We start from the raw sequence: 24,966 nt of genomic DNA, 5'->3' as shown, positions 1-24,966 counted from the left end.
TCTCATCTTTTAAGCTGAGAGGATCAGCTTGCCTACTTGCAGAAAAAGCAGAGCAAACATGAGCCAAAACTATACTGAAATTCAGCATGAGCATGGGAATAGAGAATGTACTATCTGGACATAGTAGTGTACAGCTATATTCCCAGTACTGGAGAGAAGCATGAAGATGAAGAGCTGGAGGCCTTTCTGGGCTGCATGGTGAGATGAGAGCGTGTGCTGATTAGATTTCTGTCAGCTTGCCTCAAGCTAGAGTGATATGGGAAGGAACCTCAACCAAGAAGACGCCTCTATCAGACTGCCCTGGAAGCAAGTGTTTAGGGCATTTTGTTCATCAAAAATTGATGCTGGAGGGCCCAGGCTACCATGGGTAGTGGCACCCCTGGGCAGGGGGTCCTGGGTATATAAGAAAGCAGGCTGAGCAGGCCATGGTGAGCAGATGAGTAGGCAGTGATCCTCCATGGGTTCTGTTTAAATAGTTCTTGCCTTTATAGTTCCCTGCTTTGAGTTCCTGCCCTGACTTCCCTTGATGATGGACTATAAGCTCTAAAATGAAATCAACCCTCTCTGCTTTAGTTGGTTTTGGTCATAGTCTTTATCACAACAACAGAAATCAAAGTAGAACAGAGCTTATACAAAAAAATAAGCAGTGACAATAACTAAACAGCCCAAACAACACAGCTACAGAAACCGTACCACCCAAGTGAAAAAAGGAATACTATGTTAACAAGTTAGGAAGGTCAAGAGCAAGCGTCTACAGTAAAACAAGACTGGCTGTTATTAAGTAAGAATAACCTTTTCATATTATTAATATAGGTTCTATGTAGTTTGCATTTATCCGGCTTAAAGGCAGGTCTTGTGAAACCAAATGTAATGTTTTTATGAATTTGATGTTTAAACAGTAATATGTTCGTGAAGGTTAATAAACTAAAATGATATATCTTTTAACTCATCTCAGTATTATTTAACACATAAAAAGAACACATTAAATTAATAAGCCAGATGGGGCCAATCCTTAAGCCTTAGTTTTTAAAAATTACATTTCAGGGACAGAAGAGATGGCACAGTGGCTAAGAGCATCCTTGCCCTTCTGGAGGACCCAGTATGGCTCTTACCACCCCATCAAGTGGCCCAGAAGGGCCTGAAACACCAGCTACAGAGGATCTGACATCCTCACCTGGCAACCACAGTTACCTACACATGCATGGCACTGGCACAGATGTGGCAGCAATGCATAAATTCACACACATGCACAAATAAAAATAAATCTTTTAGAAACCGCATTTTTTATTAAATCAAAGATATGTCAACACTATTTGTTTGACTGTCAGACTGTCACAAAGAAACAACAGAACTGTTTATAATACCGAGGCAAGTCTGGTATCCAGCTCACAGGTATTTTAGGGAGCCATTACTTCTAAGATACACACTAAAATCTGAGATGAAAACACGTGAACAACAGTCTGAGGCTGTAGCTTAGGGGGGACACTGTCTGGCATGTAAACATAAGGACGCGAGTTTCGATCTACTGTACTCATGTGAACAGAGGATGTTGTAGCATCCTCCCTAGCCTCTAGCTAGGCGGCAGTGACTGACAGATCACAGGGGCTGGCTGGCCAGGCAGGCAAGCTGAAATAGTATGCTTCAAGTTTAATGAGAGACTATCCCCACAGTAAGGAAAGCAACTGAGGAAATGATTTGATACCAATCTTTGACCTCCACAAGCATATAAGAGCAAGTGCCCCAGTCCCATGCACACACACATTTACTACTACACACACACAAATATGAGAAAATATCTTAGAATTAGGGTATTACACTAACATATTAAAAGTTAGTATTACTAATAATCAAAATGGTTTGCCGCAAACAATTCCGAGTTAGTCATTAAGAATTATTCTGATGTATTTGGGCTAGCAAGATGGTTGAGCATGTAAAAGTACTTGGCACAGGACCCTCAGGAGCTAAGGGCAATCCCCAGAGCCCGCATCAAAGTGGAAAGAGAGAACTCCGCAAACCTGTTCTCTGACTTCCATACTTGTGCAATGTGCACTCACACACACGTCATTCATTCACACACACACACACACACACACACACACAATCTGTATTTGAGTAAAGGATAACTGAATAACTGAGCTGGTGAAGAAGTTGCAGCTTATTTGTATTATTACTTTGCTACAAGAAAAGTAATAGAAGCAGTAAGTAATAAGTAACAGTAAGCAATAAGTAACAGAAGCAGTTACTTATACAAATTAATTGTAAAGCACTGTTTGGTGAACTAAGCCAGATGTATATGAAAGTCACAATATGTTGGTAATACTGGTAACTGGTAAACCAACATGTAGCTTAATAAATTTAACATGGGAGGTGATATTAACTGAATACCCTAAGCGAATTTTTGTAGCAATGGGCATGTTCTACACCTTGACTTCACCAAACACACACACATATTTATGTATGAACTGTATAAGCATGTTTTTATTTTAGAACACAGTAAGTACATGTTTTAGAACAATTAAATATACTGATGCCTTACACATACAGGAAGTAGGATGAGGGAAGATGAGACTAGAATTAGGAACACGTAAGTAGGGACTGTAGAAATGACTCAGCAGTTAAGATCACTTCTTGCTCTTCTAGAAGATCCAGGTTCAACTCCCAAAACCCACACAACAGCAGTTCACAGCTGTTATGACTCTTGTAGAAGACGCGTTCAGTTCCTCCCACCCACACCTATAACAGCAGCTCCAGGGGATCCAACAGCTCTGCCCTCCACAAATACCTGCATTCATGTGCACCTTCTCACATATATATACAACTAAAATATGTTTACAGAAATCTTTAATTATTAACCTAATCAGTATGACCTAGGTTTTCTTTTCTGTTAGAATTTCAAGTAATGCTGACATGTTTTGGTACCATAAATCTATAGTAAAAGATTATTTAATTCATGCAAAACATATAATTTACTTTCTCAATAAAATATTACTTCATTTTTAGTAGCATCACAGAGCACTCTTCTATTAAAAACTGAAAATAAAAATCAGTATGCCCAGTGCATTTCTTTAACATAATATTCTACATTATCATAAGAAATTAAAGATTATATTAAAATAATGAGCCCTTTAAAATACATTGTACATTTAAGTTTCTTTATACCACGGTGACTTATGCAGAAGTGACACAGCTACTTTCACAGTAGCTGGAAGGCAGCTTAACAAGATAAACCATCCTTTAAGTAAAGAATGTAAGAGTTAAGTTTTCAGTAATATAAAAACTGGCTGAACTTCATAAATTTCCAAAGAACACAGAATATAAATGACTTGAAAAAGGATTTTTAATACTTACGACTACTTCCCAGTTCTTCAAACAGGAACTTCACCTTTTCCCACTCTGTAGAATTTTTGTTACTGGGGAGATTCAGTGGCACAAAAGCACTACAGAGGAAAAAAAATAACTGTTTAGAGGCTTCAAAACAAGTTAAGTAAAAGAAAATGGTCTGAAACTCAATTTTCAATAGGTTTTTTTAAAGAAAAATAATTTCTTCTTCTAAATACTACAGCTGTACCAGGCACAGGGTTCTGGGGAGATTTTCATCAACATACTTACTTTCTCAGATATTTGCTTTGACCTATGGTATCAGAAAAATTCTATGTTGAATTAGCAGAAAACAAATAAATAAAAGTATTTCAACATATTTATATGTAAAATTGAAACTAAAATGGATCACAGTAAGCAGTAATTATTATGTAGCAAAGCCAGAGGTGCCTTGTTTTTCTTTTTGATGTCTTTCAAGATTCTACCCAATACACACAGTGAACATATTTTTCTTTTGTTTTCTAATCTACAGGAGAGAGGAACACACTGAAACAGAAACACAGCTACCAGATCTATGTAACTAAGAAAAAATGGAGAATAAAAAACAGTCAGTTTACTTTGCAGGCCAGAATAATAAACAAAGACATGAAGACATTAAGGTAAAAAGTGGGATGTTCCCAAGATAACATACATGGGAAACTACTCTAAAGGGTAAAAGTAACTCTCAGCCCTCCTTCCTAAACCAATTTTACGTTAGGTTATTTAATTTCTAACCAGTACTCTATAGATGTAGGCTGGTGGTAGTGTTTCCCAAGGTTTGCCTGGCACACCACGGACCTGAGTTCAATCCACAGCTTGTGAAAGGTAATTCTAACTACTCAGGCTGCCTTGAGTCTTCCTAATCTTGGAGGCTAATTCTTATCACTTTAGAAAGCAAAGTACCTACTCAAAACCACAAGAATAAGTGAAAAATGTTCGTTTATTGTCCAGCAATAAATTCAAACAGGAGAATAAATTTTAAAAAATAACTTCTAGATATTATACATCAATATTAATCATTGATTTAATGACTGAGATTTAATTAACAGAAAAATAAGCAATGAAAGAACTACTTACATAGTAACCTAGTTTCATTTAAGCATAGGTTTTTCTTGATAGCCTCAAAAATATATTTTGAACTTTTTACTTGTGAATAATCACTTTGTGAATGTAGGAAAAATTCTTTTATAAAAAATTATCTAAGGTATGATTAAAATACATATTACAAATACTTAATAGTATTTATACTCAAAAATTTTACTTTTAGGTAATCAAAAATATTGTGCATTAGTAGTAGCATAAACACTCAACTAACCCTACCTTCAAGGAATACCTTACAATCAACTTCTGAGGTTGACTGTTCAACAATTTAAAAGTATCAGCAGTCACTTAACAGTTCCTTAAGCACAGTTACTTAAGTTGAGGAAAAGTCAATGACCTGAACTTTTAAACTAAATTTAAAAAGAAAGATACAAACTGTAAGTCTGAATGACTTCGAAAAATTATTTTGATGAAATCCATCAGAGACTTAGCACTCATTAGTTTAGGTTCAAACTAGAGCAGAGACTCAGCATTTCCCCAATCATATCACCACAGGGATTTAATCATTAATAAATAGAACCAAAGTAATTTTATGTAAAGAAAAATATCAAGAAGCAGAAAGAAAAATTATTACATAACTAACACTAAATTCTAAACAATAGTACGCAAACATTTAATGAGCAATAGAGTAAAGGCAATAATGGTCAACCAGTTCAAGTTTAACTCTAAATGGGGCTGAGCTAAAAAGACTGGGGAAGCAGATTACAAGCAACCACTGCCTTCTGGAAATGAGTGGACCACTGTACTTGTGAACTCATTGAAACTGGGATGGCTGCAAAGCCCTGCATGAGATCAAAGCAGCCAAAATCTGGGCATGGCCCCGAAGGAAGGGGTTCATGAGCGCCCACCACTGAGACTCTATGGGCACCTGATGGCTGCTGGGAGAAGGAAAGTCAGTTTCTTTAAAGCTGAAGCTCCTGGTAGGTTGACCACGTGCAAGTAGAAGGCACCATATGCAAAAGGATATGAAAGGTGCAAATTGAAGGCCATAAGTTATTATGTTTTTTTTTAAAAGGGGAATTATGAAACTGGGAGGGCGAGGGCAGTGGGGATAGATCTGGAAAAAGGTACAGGGAAGAGTATAAGGTAAATCTGATCAAAATACAATGTGTGAAATTCTCAATATTTAATAAAAACATTTATTTTTAAAAGGCAATTGAAATCAAATAATGATGTGATACAATAGTTTCGATGAGGCAAAAAACAGTTAATAAGACTATCTGATATTTAGTGAATGGTAATGATTTATGGCACTCAAGAGTGGTAGTTTAATGGGATAGATTAGCCAAATCACACCAATATCTCCTTAACTTGCCTTTCCCAAAAACACTGAATAGAGAGCACCCCAGTTTTCACAGCCATAGCAGCAAAAACAATAGGAACACAGAAAGATTAGAACTCTCCTTCTCATCACTGAAAATAATAAAGCTGAAAAGCAGCTTAGTAAAAACATTCTAAAATCCTTCTGGATCACTGAATTAGCTTAATACAGTGTGTCTTTGGGAAGAGACGATGAAGAGGCTAATTAATGACTTTCAGGAGATATGAAATTGAAAGAATGAATTCAACACAATCAAACACAAGATTTTTACCTCCTACCTTCGACCACCACATCATGTCCTTTCTTTTTTTTTCTCAAGGGCTCATCTGTCTCTTCCTGGTCTCTGAGAAACTACTCTTTCTGACCACTCACCTGAATTACTAGTGGCTTACCTAGCTGATATTGCTACCTTTAAATACATCACTTCCTAAGCACAATCCCAAGAGCCCCATCCACACATTCTTTATAGTGCTATAACTTTTAAAGTGGGGATTATATTAACTTCCCTGGAGTCACACACATCCTCACTGTTCTGATTGCTAAGATAAAACTCACTATGTCTTAAACATTGCACACTAGCCTCTCAGCCTACATGCCTGCCTAATATCATGCCAACGGTCTATGTGATCACTTCAAACATCTCAATATGGTTTGTTGTTTGTTAGCTTGTAGGGAAAGGCGGATTTAAAGTCACATACTTTTTTACTTCATTCTTCAGCTGAGTAGAGTCCTTATCGAATGAGATTGGAATCCTTGAAGTAAGTGAAGAGACCAAACAGTTTCCTCCACAAGGTACAGAACACGGTAAGGACACGGTAAGAGGTGGCCACCTTACTGAGCCATGCAGAACTCTTACCAGGGGCCAAACTTGCCAGCATCCTGACCACAGACTTCTTGCTTCCGGAACTGTGAAGCTTAACTGCCTACTGTTTAAGCCACTGGTATGTAGCACTTTGTTGTAGCAGCACACGCAAACTATTATACTCTACACATTAGCCTTTCCTCTTTACATAAGTTCAAATCTCAGCTCAATTACTACTCCCTCTCCTTGTCCTCTGATTCTGCAAGGTGCTCCTCACCATGAACATCTCACACGTGTCCTAGGTGTAGACCGTGAGGATGGAGACCATCAGCTTCCATTTCAGGCCCCAAGATCTAGCCCCGACACAAACCACAAGTGCTACAAAGACTGATATACATGTCAAGCCTAGACCACACCCTGGCTATAGATTTATTTACAGATTGATCAACAAGAAAAGCTTTCCAAAGAAATTAGAGTATTCTGCCTAAAAGTATTCTCAAGAAATTCATACATTTCACTTAACTGAAATGTATGCCTCATTCGAATGTTTACATATGGTAATGAGAAGAGCACTGTCCTGGGGAACTGAAACTTTCACACTTGCCTTTGCAGAGACAGGTGGTTTTATCGATAGTTCTCAGTCATATTCTAAATCAGGGATCTACCATATGTTGCGTGCCTGTATTTATGAAAAGACAATAGTTTTATTGTCACTATTTTAATTCTCCAACAAGCAAGGAAAGATGTTTATCTATCTATGATTACCTTAGAGCTACAAAGGAACACATGAACCACACAAACTAAATGCATTACAACCCTAACCTAAGTATTCTATATTTGCCCCTTTAGCTTAGACCCTGTTCTAAGTAGCAGGCTAAGAGACATGGCTAATGACTTCCACGTCATCACAGAAAATCAGCATAAGTGCCTCTGCTTTCTTTAGTGGGAAAGAGGGCTTGTTAAGGTATATTCTGCAGCTAAAACAAATAATAAGCCCTAAACTTATAATGTGACCCTCTTATGACCCAGTAAGACAGGCAAAAGAAACAGGCAAGAAATCAGAATGGGAGGCACAAACTCCATGATGCTGGGGAGCCACAGGCCACTGGTGGGCTCCACTCCCATCACAATTATATCCAATGAAGTTTTAACGTAATGAACACCATTTGCTAAAATTTAAAACACCAAATAACCAAATAACGGGCTGGAAAGATGGCTAGTGAGAAAGAGTACTTCCAGAGTATCCAGGTTCAGTTTCTAGCACCCATGACAGCTCACAACTCTATCACTCTAATTCCAGGTGTCCAATGCCCTCTTCTGGCCTCTGCAGAAACCAGACATACATTCAATGCACAAACATACATGCAGGCAAAATAACCCTACCCATAGAATAAAAATTAAAAACTTGTTTAAAACCCACCAAATTAATTATCAACAAAAATTATTAAATGCATATTACTCCCTAATGTCCTCACAGGGAGGTGGGCAAAAGGGACTGGAGAGACAAAAGGGAATGGAAATATGATGTAATTGTATTATCATATTAAACTGTTAACTGAAAACTTAAAAAGCACAATATTGCAAGTAAAGATCATATTACTAACCCTTTCTGCCATAAATTTTTTTCAAAGGGTGATATCTAGTTTAACAAAGACGGAAGTCTCCCACAAACAAGGACAAATGCCAGACGCGTGACATCAATATGTAGAACTCCACTGACATAAAAGCTCTACAGACAGAGATTTGAGCTTTTGATATGTGCACCGTGCGTGTCCACGAGTAGCCCCAGGGGCTCCTCACAGGAACCGCTGTCCTCTAAGAAGGCCCTGCCAACGTCAATTGAGAAATCCACACTCTCCGTCCAGGGAAGACATCCTCAACATGGCAGCAAGTGTTAAGATTGGAGCAGCACCAAGAACCGGATAAAACGGAATATACAAAATACAAACGCTGGACAGCGATGAACAATGGCATCCACAACCAGTGTTCACTGCAGCTCCACACAGTGGCGACATAAAAAGCCATTTGTTTGCTTTGCTTTTCGCATTGTTTTCTTCTCACACTGTTTTCTTTTCCTTGCATATTTTTTTTTTCTGAATGAACATTCTGTTACTATTTACTCAAACAATTTTCTCCCACTGGCACAATGAAATATCAAGACTTACCCAACAAGAAGAAGAAGTGCGCAGATCACAACAAATCCCAAAGTGTACTTGAGCGCCGTTTTAATTTGCTAGAGGCCAAGAGGGGAAACATATCTCTTAGAAAGCCTTTACATAAAAAGGTTTTGTGACAGTATAATAATGTTCTCTTTCATACCAAATATATATTTCTAGTCAAGAGTGTAAAGTTTCAACTATTGGACGGAAAAGCCTTAAAATTAAAAAAAAAAAAAACTACAATCAGTATTCTGCATCTTGAGTGTCTTTTCAAGTATCTGTAATGGTTAGACCCTCTGAAAAGTACCATACTAAATACATAAATAGCCAGCAGGTGAAACTGTTAAAATAGAAAAATATTCCCCTAAACAAGCAACACACAGCATCTATGATCTCTCTAATCAAATTACTAAAGGTGGACATAAGAATAAGCAATATTCTTTTTGTTTGCTTTTATTTTTTCAAGACAGGGTTTCTCTGTGTAGCCCTGGCTGTCTTGGAACTCACTCTGTAGACCAGGCTGGTCTCAAAGTCAAAGATCTGTCTGCCTCTGCCTCCCGAGTACTAGAACTAAAGGCTTGTGCCAACATGCCTGGCTAAGAATGAGTAATACTCTTATGTATGTACACACATGTTTATGTCCTTAAAATATAAATACAGAACAACTCTATAAATATTCATATGTTCAAATGTTTTGCTACATATGTACATATAAATATATACACACATAAATCACTATATAGCAAGACTGGCACTCCACTTGGCAATCCTACTACCTCCATCTCCCAAGTACTGGGATTATAAGTATGCACCACCCTACATAGCTTGTATGTGAATTATAAATCTATGTACAACATTTATCACGCCAGGGAACACTACCCTAAGCCTTTTTGGGGGTTTTTGTTTGCTTTCGTTTGGTTTAATTTGGTTTTTTAAGACAGAGTTTCTTTGTGTAACAGTCTTGGCTGTCCTAGAACTTGCTCCATAGCAACTCAAACTTACAAAATCTGCCTGCCTCTGTCTCCCAAATTCTGGGATTAAAGGCATGCATCACCACCTCCAGGTTTATTCTAAGCCTTATTAATTATGTAAATTAATTCACCTAATTCTCACAAGTATAAGGCAGGGGTTCTAACCTCTATTTTAGAGACAGGGAGCTAAGTCCCAGAGAGATGAAATAGTTTTCCAAAGCTACCTAAGTCATCCAGGTCTAAACAAGGGCTACACTAAAGCGGAGGCTACACTAAGTGGAGTCACGCCACTCTTTGAAAAAGGTAGTAATATTTTCAACTGAGATGAGCACTCCATTTTAAGACAACTCACAGTGCATTTACTGGTGTCATCATCGTCCTTCTCTTCGTAATAGAAGTAGACAAAGGGGATCCAGAAGAACACACAGAAGAGGATAACAGAATACAAAGCTGTGGGAATGAAAAACAAATGCCACGATCAAACTTCCCAAGCGAATGCCCTACAATCCTAACTCTGTATATGTAGTATTCAGTCTTTGCTTTTCCCATCCCAAGAAATCAACAAAAGGATTACACTAATATATCACAACTGAATTAAGTTCAGGGAATGTATAACAAAACTAATGTAACCGGTGAAGCTAACATCCGGGTTCTTATTATGTATACAGTATACAAACCTGTACTTTACCTCATTTCACTTAACCTTTGCACTCATTTCAGCCCAACATTTTTCAGCTACTCTGGTAAGCTGAAGAATCAGCTAAAAAAGATACTCTAATTTTTATAGAAATAATTTCCCTTTGCGAAATATAAGACACCTAGAATTAGTACACTGGTCTTAAACAGAGCAGGGGGAGAAAAGGTAAGAATAGCAGTAAATCAGTAAAGTAAGTTCAAAGTTACTTGACAGGAGTTATTTTCTGTTATATTTGAGATAATTTTAGATAGTAAAATATTGAATTCAATGCAAAGCTTAACCCATGTGCAAAGATCAAATATATTTACGAATTAAAGAAAACAGTGTAAGTGACTTTGGGAGACAGGAAAAACCCACGAAGCCTCTTTTTTAAATCTGTGTAAAAGCATTTTCCTGCATGTACAGACTCAGGAAAGATAACAGCAGCACAATCTCATCAACAGTCACAAAGCAGCAGCTATCCCATTCTTCTGTACAAGGCGGCAATGAGACCAGCTCACACATGTCAGAATGACTACTGGGCAGGAGAAAACAACAGGTTGGCAAGGACACAGAGAACCCCGTGTACTCCTGTAGGAATGTGAAATGGGATAGGCACCATGGAAACAGTAGGATGCTTTCTCAAGCACTGAAAGATGCAACTACTATATGACTGAATGATTATACTTCTGCATAAGCATTCAAAAGAATTAAAAATGCTATCTATGTCTATACTCCTCATGGTCAAAGCTGCATTACATATAATAGTGAAAAACAGATTAAAACCCTGGTCCCATGAGACACAAACAGTGAAGTACAATATAGCATATATGTAAAGTGGACCATTACTCAGAATTAAAAAAGAAATTCTGGCATACACTATAATATGGATGGATTCTAAAAACCACTGAAATAAACTAAAATAGAAACAATGTTATTACACTTAGGAGATACTTAAGTAAAATCCCAATAACCTATTTAGTCAGAAGTGACTACACAGGAGTTACAGACTACTTAAACATGCCCCTAATCCTGGCAACACAGGATCTCATTTGTAAAACAATGATCTGTAACTGCTGTAAGCTGCTGCCATACTCATTAGCATAACAAGGTGGAAGACAAATTCCGTGGCTATGAGAAGACAGGAAGTGCTGTCTGTCACGCTGTAGCTGCTGTCCTGCAATCTGTTTCTCTGGCTTCGTGCTGTACTACACAACATTTTGTGTATCAATAAATACACGTCTGCATCCAAAAGTAAACTATGCCATTTTCAAAAGTCAAGATCAGAGCACAGCCTTAAACAGACACTCTGCAACAGAACACGCACGGTGAGCAAACACACACACAAAGGTGCTCCTTAGTTATCCCAATCGTCAGGAAAATGTAAAGAAATGTAATGAGCTCAGGCAAAACAAGCTAAGTTACCTGCAATAATTAAAAACAACCAAAGAGATCGAATGTCCACCAACAGGTGGCTAAACAGACTGTGTGCACACTCACACAACAGACATACAGCCGTAAGAGAGGCACGACATGGATGGAGTCCACAGACCTTATGCTGAATCAAACAAGCCCCGGACAAAAGACTACATGTTCTATGACTGAATGCAGAAAAATTTGACAAACTAGCCAGACAAGTCTCATGGGAAGCCAAAAAACTGTAGTGACTGATGGGTAGGAAAAGTCAGCAAGACTTTCTGACAGTGAACAATCCTCCCCCCCAACTTGCCCACCCCCCGCCAAGGCAGCAGCAAATAGAAGAAAGTACAAGTAGGGACCACACAAAGCACACCACACACCTGCCTGAAACCCTAGTGTCCTGACAGCCCAGGCCAAACTATGTTCCCAATCTGGCTGTTTTCCTCGGTGCCCTTCATCAAGCTTCCTGCCTTTAGCCCTGCAAAGGTAGAACTAAATTAACATTTATTATAGGGTAATTTCTATCACCCAGTTATCCTTCTACATCTATGAATAGAAAAGCAAATACTCACTGCTTCTTCTACTGTCTTGAAACAGAACTGTTTCTTTTAAACTTGTGTTTCAGATTCATGTCAATCATCAAAGGAAGTCCTCCTTCACTACCCGAGTCATGACATTTTCAGTCGTGACACTTTCCTCAAGTGTGCCTGTGCTTGTGTTTCCATTACAGACTGCCATCAGCACATTACAGTAAGCAGCTTTTAGCTTAACAGTCCCACTGATATCAAAGATCATATTAAGAAAAGATCTCAGCAGGGCGTGGTAGCATAGGACTTTAGTCCCAGCATTCAGGAGGCAGGTAGACTGATGTGAGTTCCAGGCCAGCCTTGTCTACAAAGCATGTCTATGACAGCCAAGGCTATATACACACAGAGACAAAGAGAGACAGAGAGGGAACACTGCTTCTAAGACCAAATTGAGTTCCCAGAACCCACAGCAGGTGGCTCACAGCGAGTGCACGTGTGTGTGTGTGTGTGTGTGTGTGTGTGTGTGCGCACGCGCGTGCATATGCATGTGTGTATATGAGAAAGAGAAGCAGCAAAACAAGTACACAGAGAGCTACTGGCAAAGACCACGTTAATTCTCCCCATACTGTTTTCTGTAGATATAGAAAAAGCAGGAAATTCACCTATAAATGCTGTGTGTTACTAAAAGACAATGCATGCAAAATGAACTTAAATATTCCAGGCCTCTGAAGCATTAAAATTCAAGAGCAATTTCCTCCTGATTACCAGTAACAATGGCTAACCTTTAACCAACAGCTCTGTGATAAAGAAAGGATAACATAGGCTTTGTGGCATAGACCTGTAATCCCAGCTAACTTGGAGGCTGAAGTACCAAGATTCAAGCCTGCTTGGGCTATGAAGCAAGTTCAAGGGCCTCCTTAGACAACTTACTGATAGCCTGTCTCAAAATGAAAGTAAAAGGGGGACAGGGATTTAGCTCAGTGGTATGGTGACTGCCTGCCTGCTGAGCTTCAGTCCTCAACACTGAGAATAATTGGTCATTACAAAACTTTTAGCTTGGAGGAGCAAAGTATAAAGACACTATACTCTGGGAATAAAAAAGGTTTTTTTAATTTCCTTAACATTTATCCAGCTGAAGAAACCCTTGACCCTTGAAGAAGGGTCAAGAATGAAAGCTGTACAACCCACATCCATCTTCCTTTTGAGCCCCCGATCTCCTTCTTCCTGTTTGAAACTGATGCACGATGGCTTAAAATAACTCCAGCTCATGTTGAACTGTTATGATCACAGGGACTATGTGCTGAGGATGAAGACCAGAGAATTAACTGCAGGCCACATGATATAACATACCAGCCCCGGCCAGCCTGCCATTTGAGAGCCATATCTTGTGGTGGCTCTGTGGAATGAGACCAAAATGGCCGGAGAGGAATCACCTTCTCTGAGCCAGTGAAAACAGTTTCACCCTCTGCTGGAGGCACTCCCAAACAGCTTCTAAGACAACAACCATCACACAGTTCAGCTAAGAAAAAGTTTCCTAAGAACGCCTTGAAGCCACAGTGCTGCTGATGGACCATTAGCTAAGGGGTCAGGAAAGGCCCTGTGAACTGCCTGTTCCCTTGATCATGAGTAACCTGCAGGACACAGAAGGGAGCAGCCGTGCTGTGCTCTGTAGTCCATGGCAGTCTCTGAAAGAGCGGCTTCTTAATTCCTTTTATAAAGCTACCTGAGTCTTCGCACTTAAACCTGACAAAAATAAAATGAAGGTCAAGTAACAGGCCTGTATCAATGTAAGCTGACTGACTGAAGAAGTCTGAATGAGAGAAGAGCAAATCAAATCCAGCAAAGCACTTCTTAAGCTGATACCTTCTTTACCAATTTTGATTTCCTAAAACATGTAAAGTTGGTCTAATAATAATTAAGCCATGTAGTATGTATTATTAAAAGACTTATAAAACCCCTAAATGACATGATCCTCTTAGACACAGAGAAGGCCTCAAATAATATGTGTTCAGTTATAAGACCCTGGAATATGTGTCAGCCTTCACTCCGGGGGAGGACATATGCCTACATTTAAATGCAGAACCCTAATCTCATGAGGTTAGGCTGTAATAGAGAAACCAGGAGAGACCTCAACTCTGGGGGCACACTTGCCACTTTATAAGGACAGCATCAACAGAAGTAACAGACAGTCACTCTGATACTGATGACAGGAAGACTCTGGCTTCCATCTTGACCACACGATCCCTTTTTCTCTGAGACCCCAGTTGTCATGCCATACTATGGCCTATAGAAAAGCTGTTGCACAAAGCCCAGGTTGCTGGTCAACAAGTGAGAATGGGTATGGGAGCTAATGCTTCCCTGGCAGAGCCTCAGGAGGGCTACAGAACCAGCAGACAATTTCCCGGCAGCTTTGCAGGGAAAGCCCAGCTGCCTCTGGATTCCTGGGGCAGAGAAACTGCGACAGAAAGTCTGTTGTTTCACACTGCTGGTTTTTCTGACACTTTGTTAAATTCTAAGAGATAACGGAGACAAGTTAAATTCTAAGAGATAACGGAGACAAATTCAGAAAGTAAAGCAAAGCCACTCAAGCATTCTGCTAGATATGCACTGAGAATACAGAACGCTAAATAAAATTGTTAGTGAGCATTAGCTTCGAATTTGTGTCATGAAAGGACATTCAGTTGTTCATGATTTTGTTGTTTCCCTGTTTATAAAATCTCACACTTTACACTACAAGGTAATTTTATAGGAATAATTGATTAAATAAAATAACCAGAAAAAAAATAAGTAATTTCTGGGGCTACTCCCAATTGTCCAGCAACCAAGGACTAGAACAATGGCTTCAAAGCTACACAGCTGAAATTGCAGTAGGCAGAAACAAGGGAATTAACATTACAAACTGGTTACTCTAGAGGCCATGTTTCATTGCAATTCATAAGCCTTAGTCTTCCTAACTTAGCCTCATTTATCTTTTTGTTATCTGTTAATTTAAATTAGGGGAAAGATTCCAATTACAGAACATCACATAAAATGATAAAGACAAAAGTGAAGTTGTCACACTTCATGTTAGGATGAATGCCTACGCTGAACTTGGGTCACAGTCAAAGAAGGGGGAGCACCATTTGAGCCAAGGGTGTGGCTGCCGGACGGCAGTGCCGGAGAGCATGGTAAAGTGAACTGCCCACTGCATGGTCAGAAGGAAAGGAAAGGGAGGGGAAGAAGCCAAGATGCCCCGTCCCGAAGAGCGCACAGCCAACGACTGAAGGGTCCCCTGCTAGAAGCCTTTCTCCTGACCAAGGCCACTGGACGAGTGCCCTCAAATTTCAAACTATTTAGCAACAGTTCCTGACTACCCACCAATACTTTCCTGTAAATTCAACAAGTAATTTACCGATGACAAAACTTACATATTGCACATGTTGAAGAGAGAGGCTTTGGTAAATTTAAAGAGTTGTGTAACTACTACCAGAGTCTACATTTCGAACATTTCCATAAGAGGCCGCCTATGCCAATCTGTAAGTAATACCCACTCCTTCCCAGCCTGAGGCAACCACTGTCTCTAGAAATTGGGCTTTCCAGGATATTTCATACACATGGAATTATGCAAGTTAATGTTTTCATCTGGCTAAGTTCAGGAGGTGTTTGTTCTGCAAATGCCGACATAGTAAGTAGCATGCTTCACAGTCTGCACACCTCTATTGCAAGGATCCACCTTGCAGCACTGACAGCGGACACAACAGGCCAGGGAACACCTGGCCAGGCTTAGACTAGGCCTGGGTCTTGCTGATCTCTGACTTAGATATCTGAATATACAGTCCACCCTGTGGGCACGCATTGGATTAAGCACCCACCAGCTTTTGGACTTCTGGGTTCCTTGCTTAAAGCTACTGTGAACTCACGGGGCTTTATGTGGGCACTGTCTACTTCTGTTTGCCAGATGCTAGACGTGGAAGTACTGCTCACATCACAGACTAACCTTTTTGAGAACACTACAGACTGCATTCCAAAGCAATGTACCATTTTACATTCTCAGCAGCAGCATTTGAAGACTTTCTCTATACTCTGCAATATATGTATTGTAGCCTGCTATGGACTTGAACAGTTGGTGGCCCTCAAATTCAAAACCGTTTTGCTGAGTAGTTATAAGCCATGAACATAATCAACCACCCAGCATAAACACATCCAAGTTGACGTAAAGGGGATGGAGGTAGGATGACTTGACATTAGACTGATGGCCTTTTCAGCTCCTATAGGAATAGATCATTCAGATGTTTGGTGAGAAAGTGTGTGACCCTATGAGAATAATGACCCTAAAGGCTAGCCTGAGGTCATCAAAGCTGCATCCAAGGTTGATGGGGGGGGCACTGCCCAAATTTCTCTGTGTTGGAGTCCACCTGGCAGTTGTGCAAAGACACCCCAGTAGGGCTGGAGAACTGTAACCTTCATCCTAGTGCATCCAGTGGGAGGGCCACTCCCCAGCAGTACAGACAGCATCAAACCAAGACAGACAATCTTTGAAGCCCCAAGGGCCAGTGGTGTCTGCTCTGATGTCCTGCAGATGCTCTAACTCCTGTTCTCTTTGCTCCTCTTCTTTTCAAGGTGAGAATTCTATTTTATCCCTATGGCCAATGGTATATGTATTTGCAGAGGTAGATCACTAATCTGTTTCTACAGTTTGAGAATTCTGCCTCAAGAGGAATTATACTTAAAAGTTCAATCTTATCTAATGTATGTGACACTGGAATGAGTTTTCAGACTTCAGTCTTCAGGGTCTGTGTGTGACAAGTTAAGACACTGTGGAATTACAGGGTGGAACTAATATGCTTTGTGTGTGAGAAGGACATGAATGGAGAGGGTGACATGTTATGAAGGGAACTGCCCCCCAAAATTGAAGCCCTACAAGTTTTTCAAGGTAGGGGAAGTAAGCAGGTTAGATGATGCATGAGGGTGGAGTGTATGATGGAATTGGTGCCCTGACCTCTCCTTCCGCCCCAAAAAAGTAACTGGCAAGAAGCAATAGAGTATACAAACTGCTAAAAGGGACAGTGAGAATTTGCTGAGAACCAGGGCAAAAGTCTTCATGAGAACTTGCTTGTGTAAGCCACTAAGTTGGCTGTATTTTAGTAGACAGCCTCAGATAAGCAGCCATTCCAGCTGACACACCGTTTAGTTTTCTAGAAATATAATGTATATTTCTCTAATGATTAATAATGCTGGCATTTTATATATTAATTAGCCATTCCTATATCTCCATTGGTAAGAATTCCAATTCAAATATTTTGTTCATCTCTAGTTGAAGAGTTTGTGTTGTTAGTGACTAATAAGCTATATTATTAATGTGCACTCCTTTTCATGTGATTTACAACTATTTTCTTCCTATCTGGCAATTATCTTTTTTCTTTTAGTAGGAGTTTCTCTATGCATCCAAACTAGTGTTTTAAACTCATGGGTTCAAGTGATCCACCTGGCTCAGTCTCCCAAACAGAACTAAAGGTATACACTATCACAAAAAGCCAATCAGTTTTTGTTTGTCTCCTGTGTTCTGAGGGTAATTAACACACATGACATCCAGTTACTAAAGTTTTACCCTATGAATCAGACCCAAATACATTTTGTCTAACCACAGTTCATCAGGATTCTATTCTTTCATTTTAAACATTTGATACTTTTATAGGTTAGGGCATATTATGTAATTACAGTCCTAACAATAATATATTAATAATAATTATTACTATATCTTTTACTAGTCCTTTAACCACAATGAAAAGCTCTTCTTTGTCTCAGGTAATACTTGTCTTAAAGTTCATCTTGTCTGATATTAATATACTTATTCCAACTGTTTTAATTACTATTTATATGGTACCTTCTTCCAATCTTTGGAATCTATTTTCCAATCTGTTATTTGCACCACTGAAGAAAAGCACTCTATCGGAGGATAAATTTATTAGAAGTGACCTTTTTAGAATTCTCTATACCAATCTGTTTAGAGTGAATGGAGTAGTTATGTAATCTACATTTAATATAGTTTTAATAGATATATTTATAGCTTCCCTTTGCATTTCATCATCACTCCTGCCTCCTAGCCACAGCTTCTGTGTTTTACTCCCTTATTTTCAATTAATTATTTGTTTTTTAGTATACATTTTGATTTCTGATTTATTTCACTGCATATTTTGGAATGATTTTTCTTAGTAGTTGCAATAGGAGTTAAACACATCTTTTAATTTACCACAATTTAATTCCAACTAACAGTCCAATAATACAGAGAAATATATTTTTAAAACATGCTGTCTATTCTCATGAGCTGGAGATGGCATGGCAGTTAAGAGCATGGACTTCTTTTCCAAAGGATCCAAGTTTGGTTTCTAGGACATCTGGTTTCTCACAACTACCTGTAAATCCACAGTAGGGTTCTAATTACTGCTTTATATAATGCTGAATCTTTTATAAAGATGAAAGAGAAAAAAAATCATTTTTTTTTTCCCCAGACAGGGTTTCTTTGTGTAGCATTGGCCATCCTGGACTCACTTTGTAGACCAGGCTGGCCTCGAACTCACAGATATCAGAATGTCTCTGCCTCCCAAGAACTGGAATGAAAGGCGTGCACCATTGTCCATCAAAAGAAACAAATCTTTACATTAACCACTACACACATCCCTTACCAAGGCTTTCTGATGACATGTGCACGTGTGTGTGAATCTGACTCACAGTCTGGGGTCATTCCTTCTCATCCTGAAGGGCCTCCTTCCCCATCTTTTGGGAGGAAGGCCTGCTAGCAATGAATTCTCTCAAGTTTTGCCTTAGAATGTCTGCGTTCTTCCGACTTTTGAAGGATAACGTTGGTGTCGCAGGATTCTCAGTTAATGTACACATTTTCCTTTCAGGACCTGGACTACTGAATTCTAGTTCCCTCTGCTGTCCACTGCTTCACCTAAGGAGCTGCCTGCAAATCACACAAATGCTCTCAGCAATTTCCCAACTTTCAGTTTCTTTACACCTTTGTGTTAGGTTACATTTTTCGAATTATGCTGTTTCAAGTTTGGTTCTCTATTCTTCCTATTTGAGCTGCACTGAGCTTAAGTGTGTGGGCTGGGTTATATAATGTCTTCTAACATTTATTCCTTCTCCTTTCCTTTTGAAAGGAGCCTGATCAAAACACACACTCCTCTGGAACTCTACTGATTTCTCTTCAGCCTTCCTTCTCCCTGGGTCCTCAGAATAGGTCACCTGTCTTCAAGTTCACTGAGTTTTTCTCCTGCCAGGTCAAACAACCAGTAGGACATTCTAGCAGAGTTTTCACTTCACTACTTTAACTCCTCAACCTCTATTTGGCTCTTTTTGAAATCATTTCTAGCTCCTTTCTGAAATTTTTCCATCTGTCTCACTTCCCTCTAATTCTTCAAACCTCTTCTGCTTTGAACCAGTTCACAGTGGCTGCTCTGAAGTCTGCAACCTAAATTTCACATTTAGAAATACTGTTTGATGAACGGCTGGACTCCTTAGCAAGGTCCTATGCATTCTTCATAATTGCGTGGAAGCTGACATTTGACACAATCCTATTTGAGGCCTGGATTCTGGACAGCACTCTCAGGCTGCTGCCTTGCCTGAAGGATGCTGCTCCCGACAATCCCTGCCTGCCCTAAAGCTGTCAAATCTCATTTCCACCAAGTGTCTTTATTTGACTGTCTGGTTCCTGTTTTAACACCCATTTTGTTTTGTTCCCTTCCAAGCCTGTCTGCTAGTGGCTGCCTTCATGTCTGAGTAAGTCAGTGATCAGCCAAAGACTAGAAAGTACTACTCAAAGTGAATGCCCAGCCACAGAATGAGCCAATTCCGCTGCCTTTGTGGCCTGGGCTACTGGGCTGATCACCAGAAACCAAGCTGGGGGGTGAGGGTGGAGCTGATAGGGAGAGGACAAAATACAACCCCAATTCTGCAGCAATTCTCAAACTGTCAACCTTAGACAGTTTCCAAAGTACTTCAGTGGTGGGGCTTTGTTGAATTTCAGTCCAGTTTTTTTATTTTTCGAGGGGGAGGTTGACAATCTGCCAATCTTCTTCCTGGCCATGGCCAAACCCTACCCTAAACTTATGTGATGATTCAAATAATCTCTTCTTCCATTTGCAAGTGGGAAACTCAATGAGCTGCCCTATGTTAGAAGGCAAAGACATACTCATTTCACAAATATCTGTGCTCCCAGTTGACACCTGTTGGGACGTAAAGCACACTTCTGAGTATGCTTGAGGAATTTCCAGAAACAGATCATGGAGGCTCTGACCTAGCCAATAGTTCAATCCAATGGTAGATTTAAAATCTATATGGACTGTTAGGAGGTGACAAAGCTTTGAGAGTGGTCCCCACTGAAGGAACTGCGCATGCCTTTGGAAGGACATATTTAGTGCTGGGCAATTCCTGTTATTCCTCTGAATTCAAGCCAGTATGCTGCATTTGCTCTTAGCAAATTACTAGGTTCAGCACTTAAGAGGAATAGGCCACATAAGGGTACAGATATGAGGACAGAGAGAAGTGAGAAAGAGAGAGTGTGTATTATGGGCCATCTTAGGCATTTGCATACCAAATTGAGTTGTGGGAAATAAGATCAGAGAGGTTTGGTACAGAAAAATGCAGATCATGTAAGGCTCTACGGATTTCAGTAACTTGCTTTTCCTGTGTGTGAAAAAATGGGTCTGAGCAGATGAGGACAGGATCGTGTGTTCCTAAAAATACTCTGACAGCCCATTATGAAAACTTTGGGGCAAAGGCTAGTATCATGATGTCTTAGCAAGCTGCTGTAATAACCCAAAAGAGACAATGGCAGCGTAAGCAGCTTAGTAGCCAGAAGGTAGTGAGCACTAGCTAAGATTCTGAATTAATTAGGATGATCAAGTGTAAGAAAATCTGCCATATTTGGCAGATAAAGTGAAAACATGTCTCCAAGGTTTTAATAGGAAGAAACTATTCCTCTAGTTGCTATCCATTGCAACCAGGGAAATCTGAAGGAGAAGCAAACTGGGAGGCAGCCACTTTAGATGGGGTGTGTCTGAAATGACTTTGACTTCTTGGGAGAATTTTCTGCAATGGCTGCACACAGGAAAATGAAGTTCAAGAGAGATCTGCCCCAAGATCTGAATCTGGCAGTTTGGCCTGTAGATGACACTGAGTCAAACCACCGACGAAGAACAGCTCTGAAGATTAAGCAGTATAAAGCAAGGGATTAACGAGATAAAGGACAGTTGAGAATATTAAAAGCTGGGGTACTCATCCTTTAAAGTACTAGAAGAGAAGGCAAAAAAAAAAAAAAAAAAAAAAACAACCAGGAGACCTCAAAAGTGCAAGATTTCAAAATCTGGGGTGTGGGAAGGTCTGTGAGTCCATGGGACACAGTGACAGTCTGTTCAGACAGAGATTGCAGATCACACAACTGAGGACTATTTCCATTTTCCTGGCTTCTGCTTAGAGACAATGGAAACAGTTTCTTTTCAGGGATGAGCAAATGTACCGGGAAACTACTTAGGAAATAGCCTGGGTGACTGACAAAAATTTCTTTTCAAAATGAGGTGATGAGACAGGGGACAGGGCACACTGTCTGACCAAAGAGGACTTTATAGTCCTAGGTCACAAACAGCCAATCTTCCCCTTTGCATTTTGTCTGGGAAAGCAATGAAATACGTTATCACAGGCATTTCCAAAATAAAAAGGGTCAAAAAGATGAAAATTAAGGAGATGGCAGGCTAAGGCTTTCAATGCTGACTTTCTCACCCCCACTCTCTTACAGGCTTGAATAACAACAGCGGTAACACACACTTGTTACTAAGCATGTGTCTACGCCCTTACTATTATGGAACTGGTACTATTTAATCAGTGTTTACCGGGAGAGAAGTCACAAAATTTTGGTTAAGTCCCGTGGGCCTTTCCCAACTAGATTCTAGGAGTTATGTACCCTGAAGAGCCTTGAATATATGTCCCAAAGCTTCTTACTGGGAACAGGGGCCCTCATACAGCAGTGCTAAAAGACAGGGTTTGATGGAAGATGCCTGCATTATCAACTCATGAACACACTGTGCCATTACCTCAGGAGTATGCCGGTTTTGAGAGGACGGGCCTTTCCTACCCTTTGTCTTCTGTCACAGGACGATACAGTAGAAAGGTCTTCGCTAGACAGACTTCCCAGCCTCTATAAATTTCTGTTCAATATAAATTACTTAGTTTCATTGTGCTGTTGAAGCAACACAAGACAAATTTTAAGTTCAAAATACACATGAAGAGGATGGAAAGATACTGAGAAGCAGTTAGGAACAGTTGCTACACTGGGAACCCTCACAACCACCTGTCTCTCCAGGCCAGGGAATCTGATGCCTCCGAAGATACATGCACATTCATGGTACATATACAGACAAACAGGCATACATACAAACACATAAAATAAAGTAAACAAACATACAGGAAGGACTGCAGGTACAAATCAGCAACTAACCAATAGAAAATTCAGCTTCCCAAGAACTCTCGTAGATACTCAACATCTGATAACGAAACAGGAGTTTAAACTTCCAGGTCCACTTTATCTTCCCTTGGTTCCATAGCTTACTTAGATATGTATACATTTTGATACACTCCTATTTCACTATAAAATTGCTTAACAGCAAAAAAGTTATTAAATGCATATGTTTGTACTACACGAGCGTCCACAGAATATAAAACGATTCAACGCAAATTATTAAAAATGTATCCAAAGGAGATCTTTTTAGAAGATGTGCTTTAATCAGCCAAGAACTAAGAACAGCCCTGTGGTCATAAACATTAACATGGTTAATAAACTAGAGCACAGTGATACAGCAGTAAAACCCAACAAAACACTGTCACCTGAAGTAGCCAGTGCCAGGAAGGAGAAAATATTCGGAGGTCACCAAAGGAAAGTGATAGATAAATAGAATAAAAATCATTTGATGAATTCCCATTTAGAAGTTGGGCATTTCTCATTTATATAACTTCTACATCTGTGCAAAACCCAAAACAATCAGCTTGAAAAAAATATATCAAACAAGGACTTAAATGACACTCTCAGGAGGCAGTGAAAGAATTGGCTTTGCCAGGCTAGATGTTCAAGTATGGGTAAGGCAAACGATGAGAATATAGTAAACAGTATAAAAATGATATTAATAATTCTAAAAAGGCTGAGAGCTAAACAACAACAAAACAAAAAACAGGAAGCAAACAAGCAAACAAACCCAGTCAATTTGAAACCCCGGGAACAGTTAAGGACAGTTAAAGACCGGAAGCTAAGGGACTGTGGCGGTCTGAATGAGAATGGCCCACTCTCAGCTACCTGTGTGCGGCCACGATGCCTGCCATGATGACCACAGACCTCTGAAACTGTAATCAAGACCCCAACTAAACGCTTTCTTTTTTAAGAGTTGCCTTGATCACGGAATCTCTTCACAGCAACGGAAGAGTGACTAATACAGGGACAAGGACGGAAAACCAAGCAGAACTTAAAATAAATGTACCACACAAAAACAGTCTGTTCTACTGCAAAGAACTATGAAAACACCAAAGAAAAACAGAAACATCAAAAACGGTGTGAATGAATCCTTAAAGTTTCTTGGGTACAAGAACATCTCCCGAGGTGGAGTCTCTGGATCAAAGACCCCCTGACTAGAGAGCGAAGGGGCAAGGACCAGCAGGGAAATTTTTTCAAGTGTTTTTCGTTTGTTTTTTAATACCAAGTTCCAGGAACCATCTTTGTATAAAGCCTCATTCGGTCAGAGAGGAGTAAGTGGTAGTGACCATGAGCTGGGAACTATCCAGCAGCAGCAAGCCTTACTTGTAGAAACTTTCTGTGGAAAAGCAAAAACAAACAAAAACTCAAAAAGCAAAACACACACACAAAACCCTCAAATTTCACTGATTTGTCAGAAGATCTGTAAGAATGTGGTTTCTAGACATGACAGTTTGCAGTGTCCCCACAGGGACTGCCTCCTATAGCACGGGCACTGGTCATGTTGATACTGTGATGCTCTCTGCCTTTCAGCTGTGCTTACACTGAACTAAGGCACAATGCAGGACCCACACAGGTAAACCTTCTGGCTTTTAGAAGGAATCACAACAGTGGGTCCAAACTATCCTTGCAATCACTGTCTTCCTCAGAAGGAGAGAAGGTTTGAAACTTCCTTCTGTTTCCCCTTGAAGTTACAACCCACCTTTGAAGATGGAGCTTTTCACGCTCTGTGGGAAGAGTGCAGAAAAGCACACTCACACCTCACAACATTCACACCTCAGCAGTATTAGTGTTCTTGTAATTGTGAGACTCACTATCCAAGACAGGTTTTTAAATTTCCTCTTCTTTTTTTGTTTTATTTAAGAAAACAACTGAGAGGTAAACAATGGTAATCTAGGCTTCAGTGTATTTATTACACAGATTATCAAAAATAGACATGGGATACCAGGCACAGTGGTGTGTAGCTATAGTCCCAGCTATTCCACAGGCTAATGCAGAAGGACTGACCTGAGCTGACAGCCAAGCTTGCCTCAGAGAACATGGCAAGAGTCCACTAAAAGGGGATGGGGGAGAAAGGGACAAAGGAGGCTTCAATGACAGAATGTTATAACCAGCGCAACCTCAACTTTCCCAGTGAA

The 24,966-nt window shown here is 39.8% G+C and overlaps 1 protein-coding gene across 1 annotated transcript in view; it reads right to left on the bottom strand.

Moving 5' to 3' along the window:
- Lmbrd1 (LMBR1 domain containing 1) overlaps positions 1 to 24,966 on the bottom strand; it is a 98,023-nt gene that overhangs the window by 51,466 nt on the left and 21,591 nt on the right. Inside the window, exons 4-6 of the mRNA XM_021656348.2 lie at positions 10,064 to 10,161; positions 8,747 to 8,814; positions 3,349 to 3,437 (exon numbers count right to left, since the gene is read on the bottom strand). Coding sequence (XP_021512023.1) covers positions 3,349 to 3,437; positions 8,747 to 8,814; positions 10,064 to 10,161 — 255 coding nt within the window. The remainder of the gene's footprint in view (positions 1 to 3,348; positions 3,438 to 8,746; positions 8,815 to 10,063; positions 10,162 to 24,966) is intronic.

The sequence above is a fragment of the Meriones unguiculatus genome, chromosome 16, assembly GCF_030254825.1.
Source record: "Meriones unguiculatus strain TT.TT164.6M chromosome 16, Bangor_MerUng_6.1, whole genome shotgun sequence".
NCBI lineage: Eukaryota > Metazoa > Chordata > Mammalia > Rodentia > Muridae > Meriones > Meriones unguiculatus.
The sequence above is the reverse complement of the archived record's forward strand: the minus strand, read 5'-3'. Positions and strand labels throughout refer to the sequence as shown.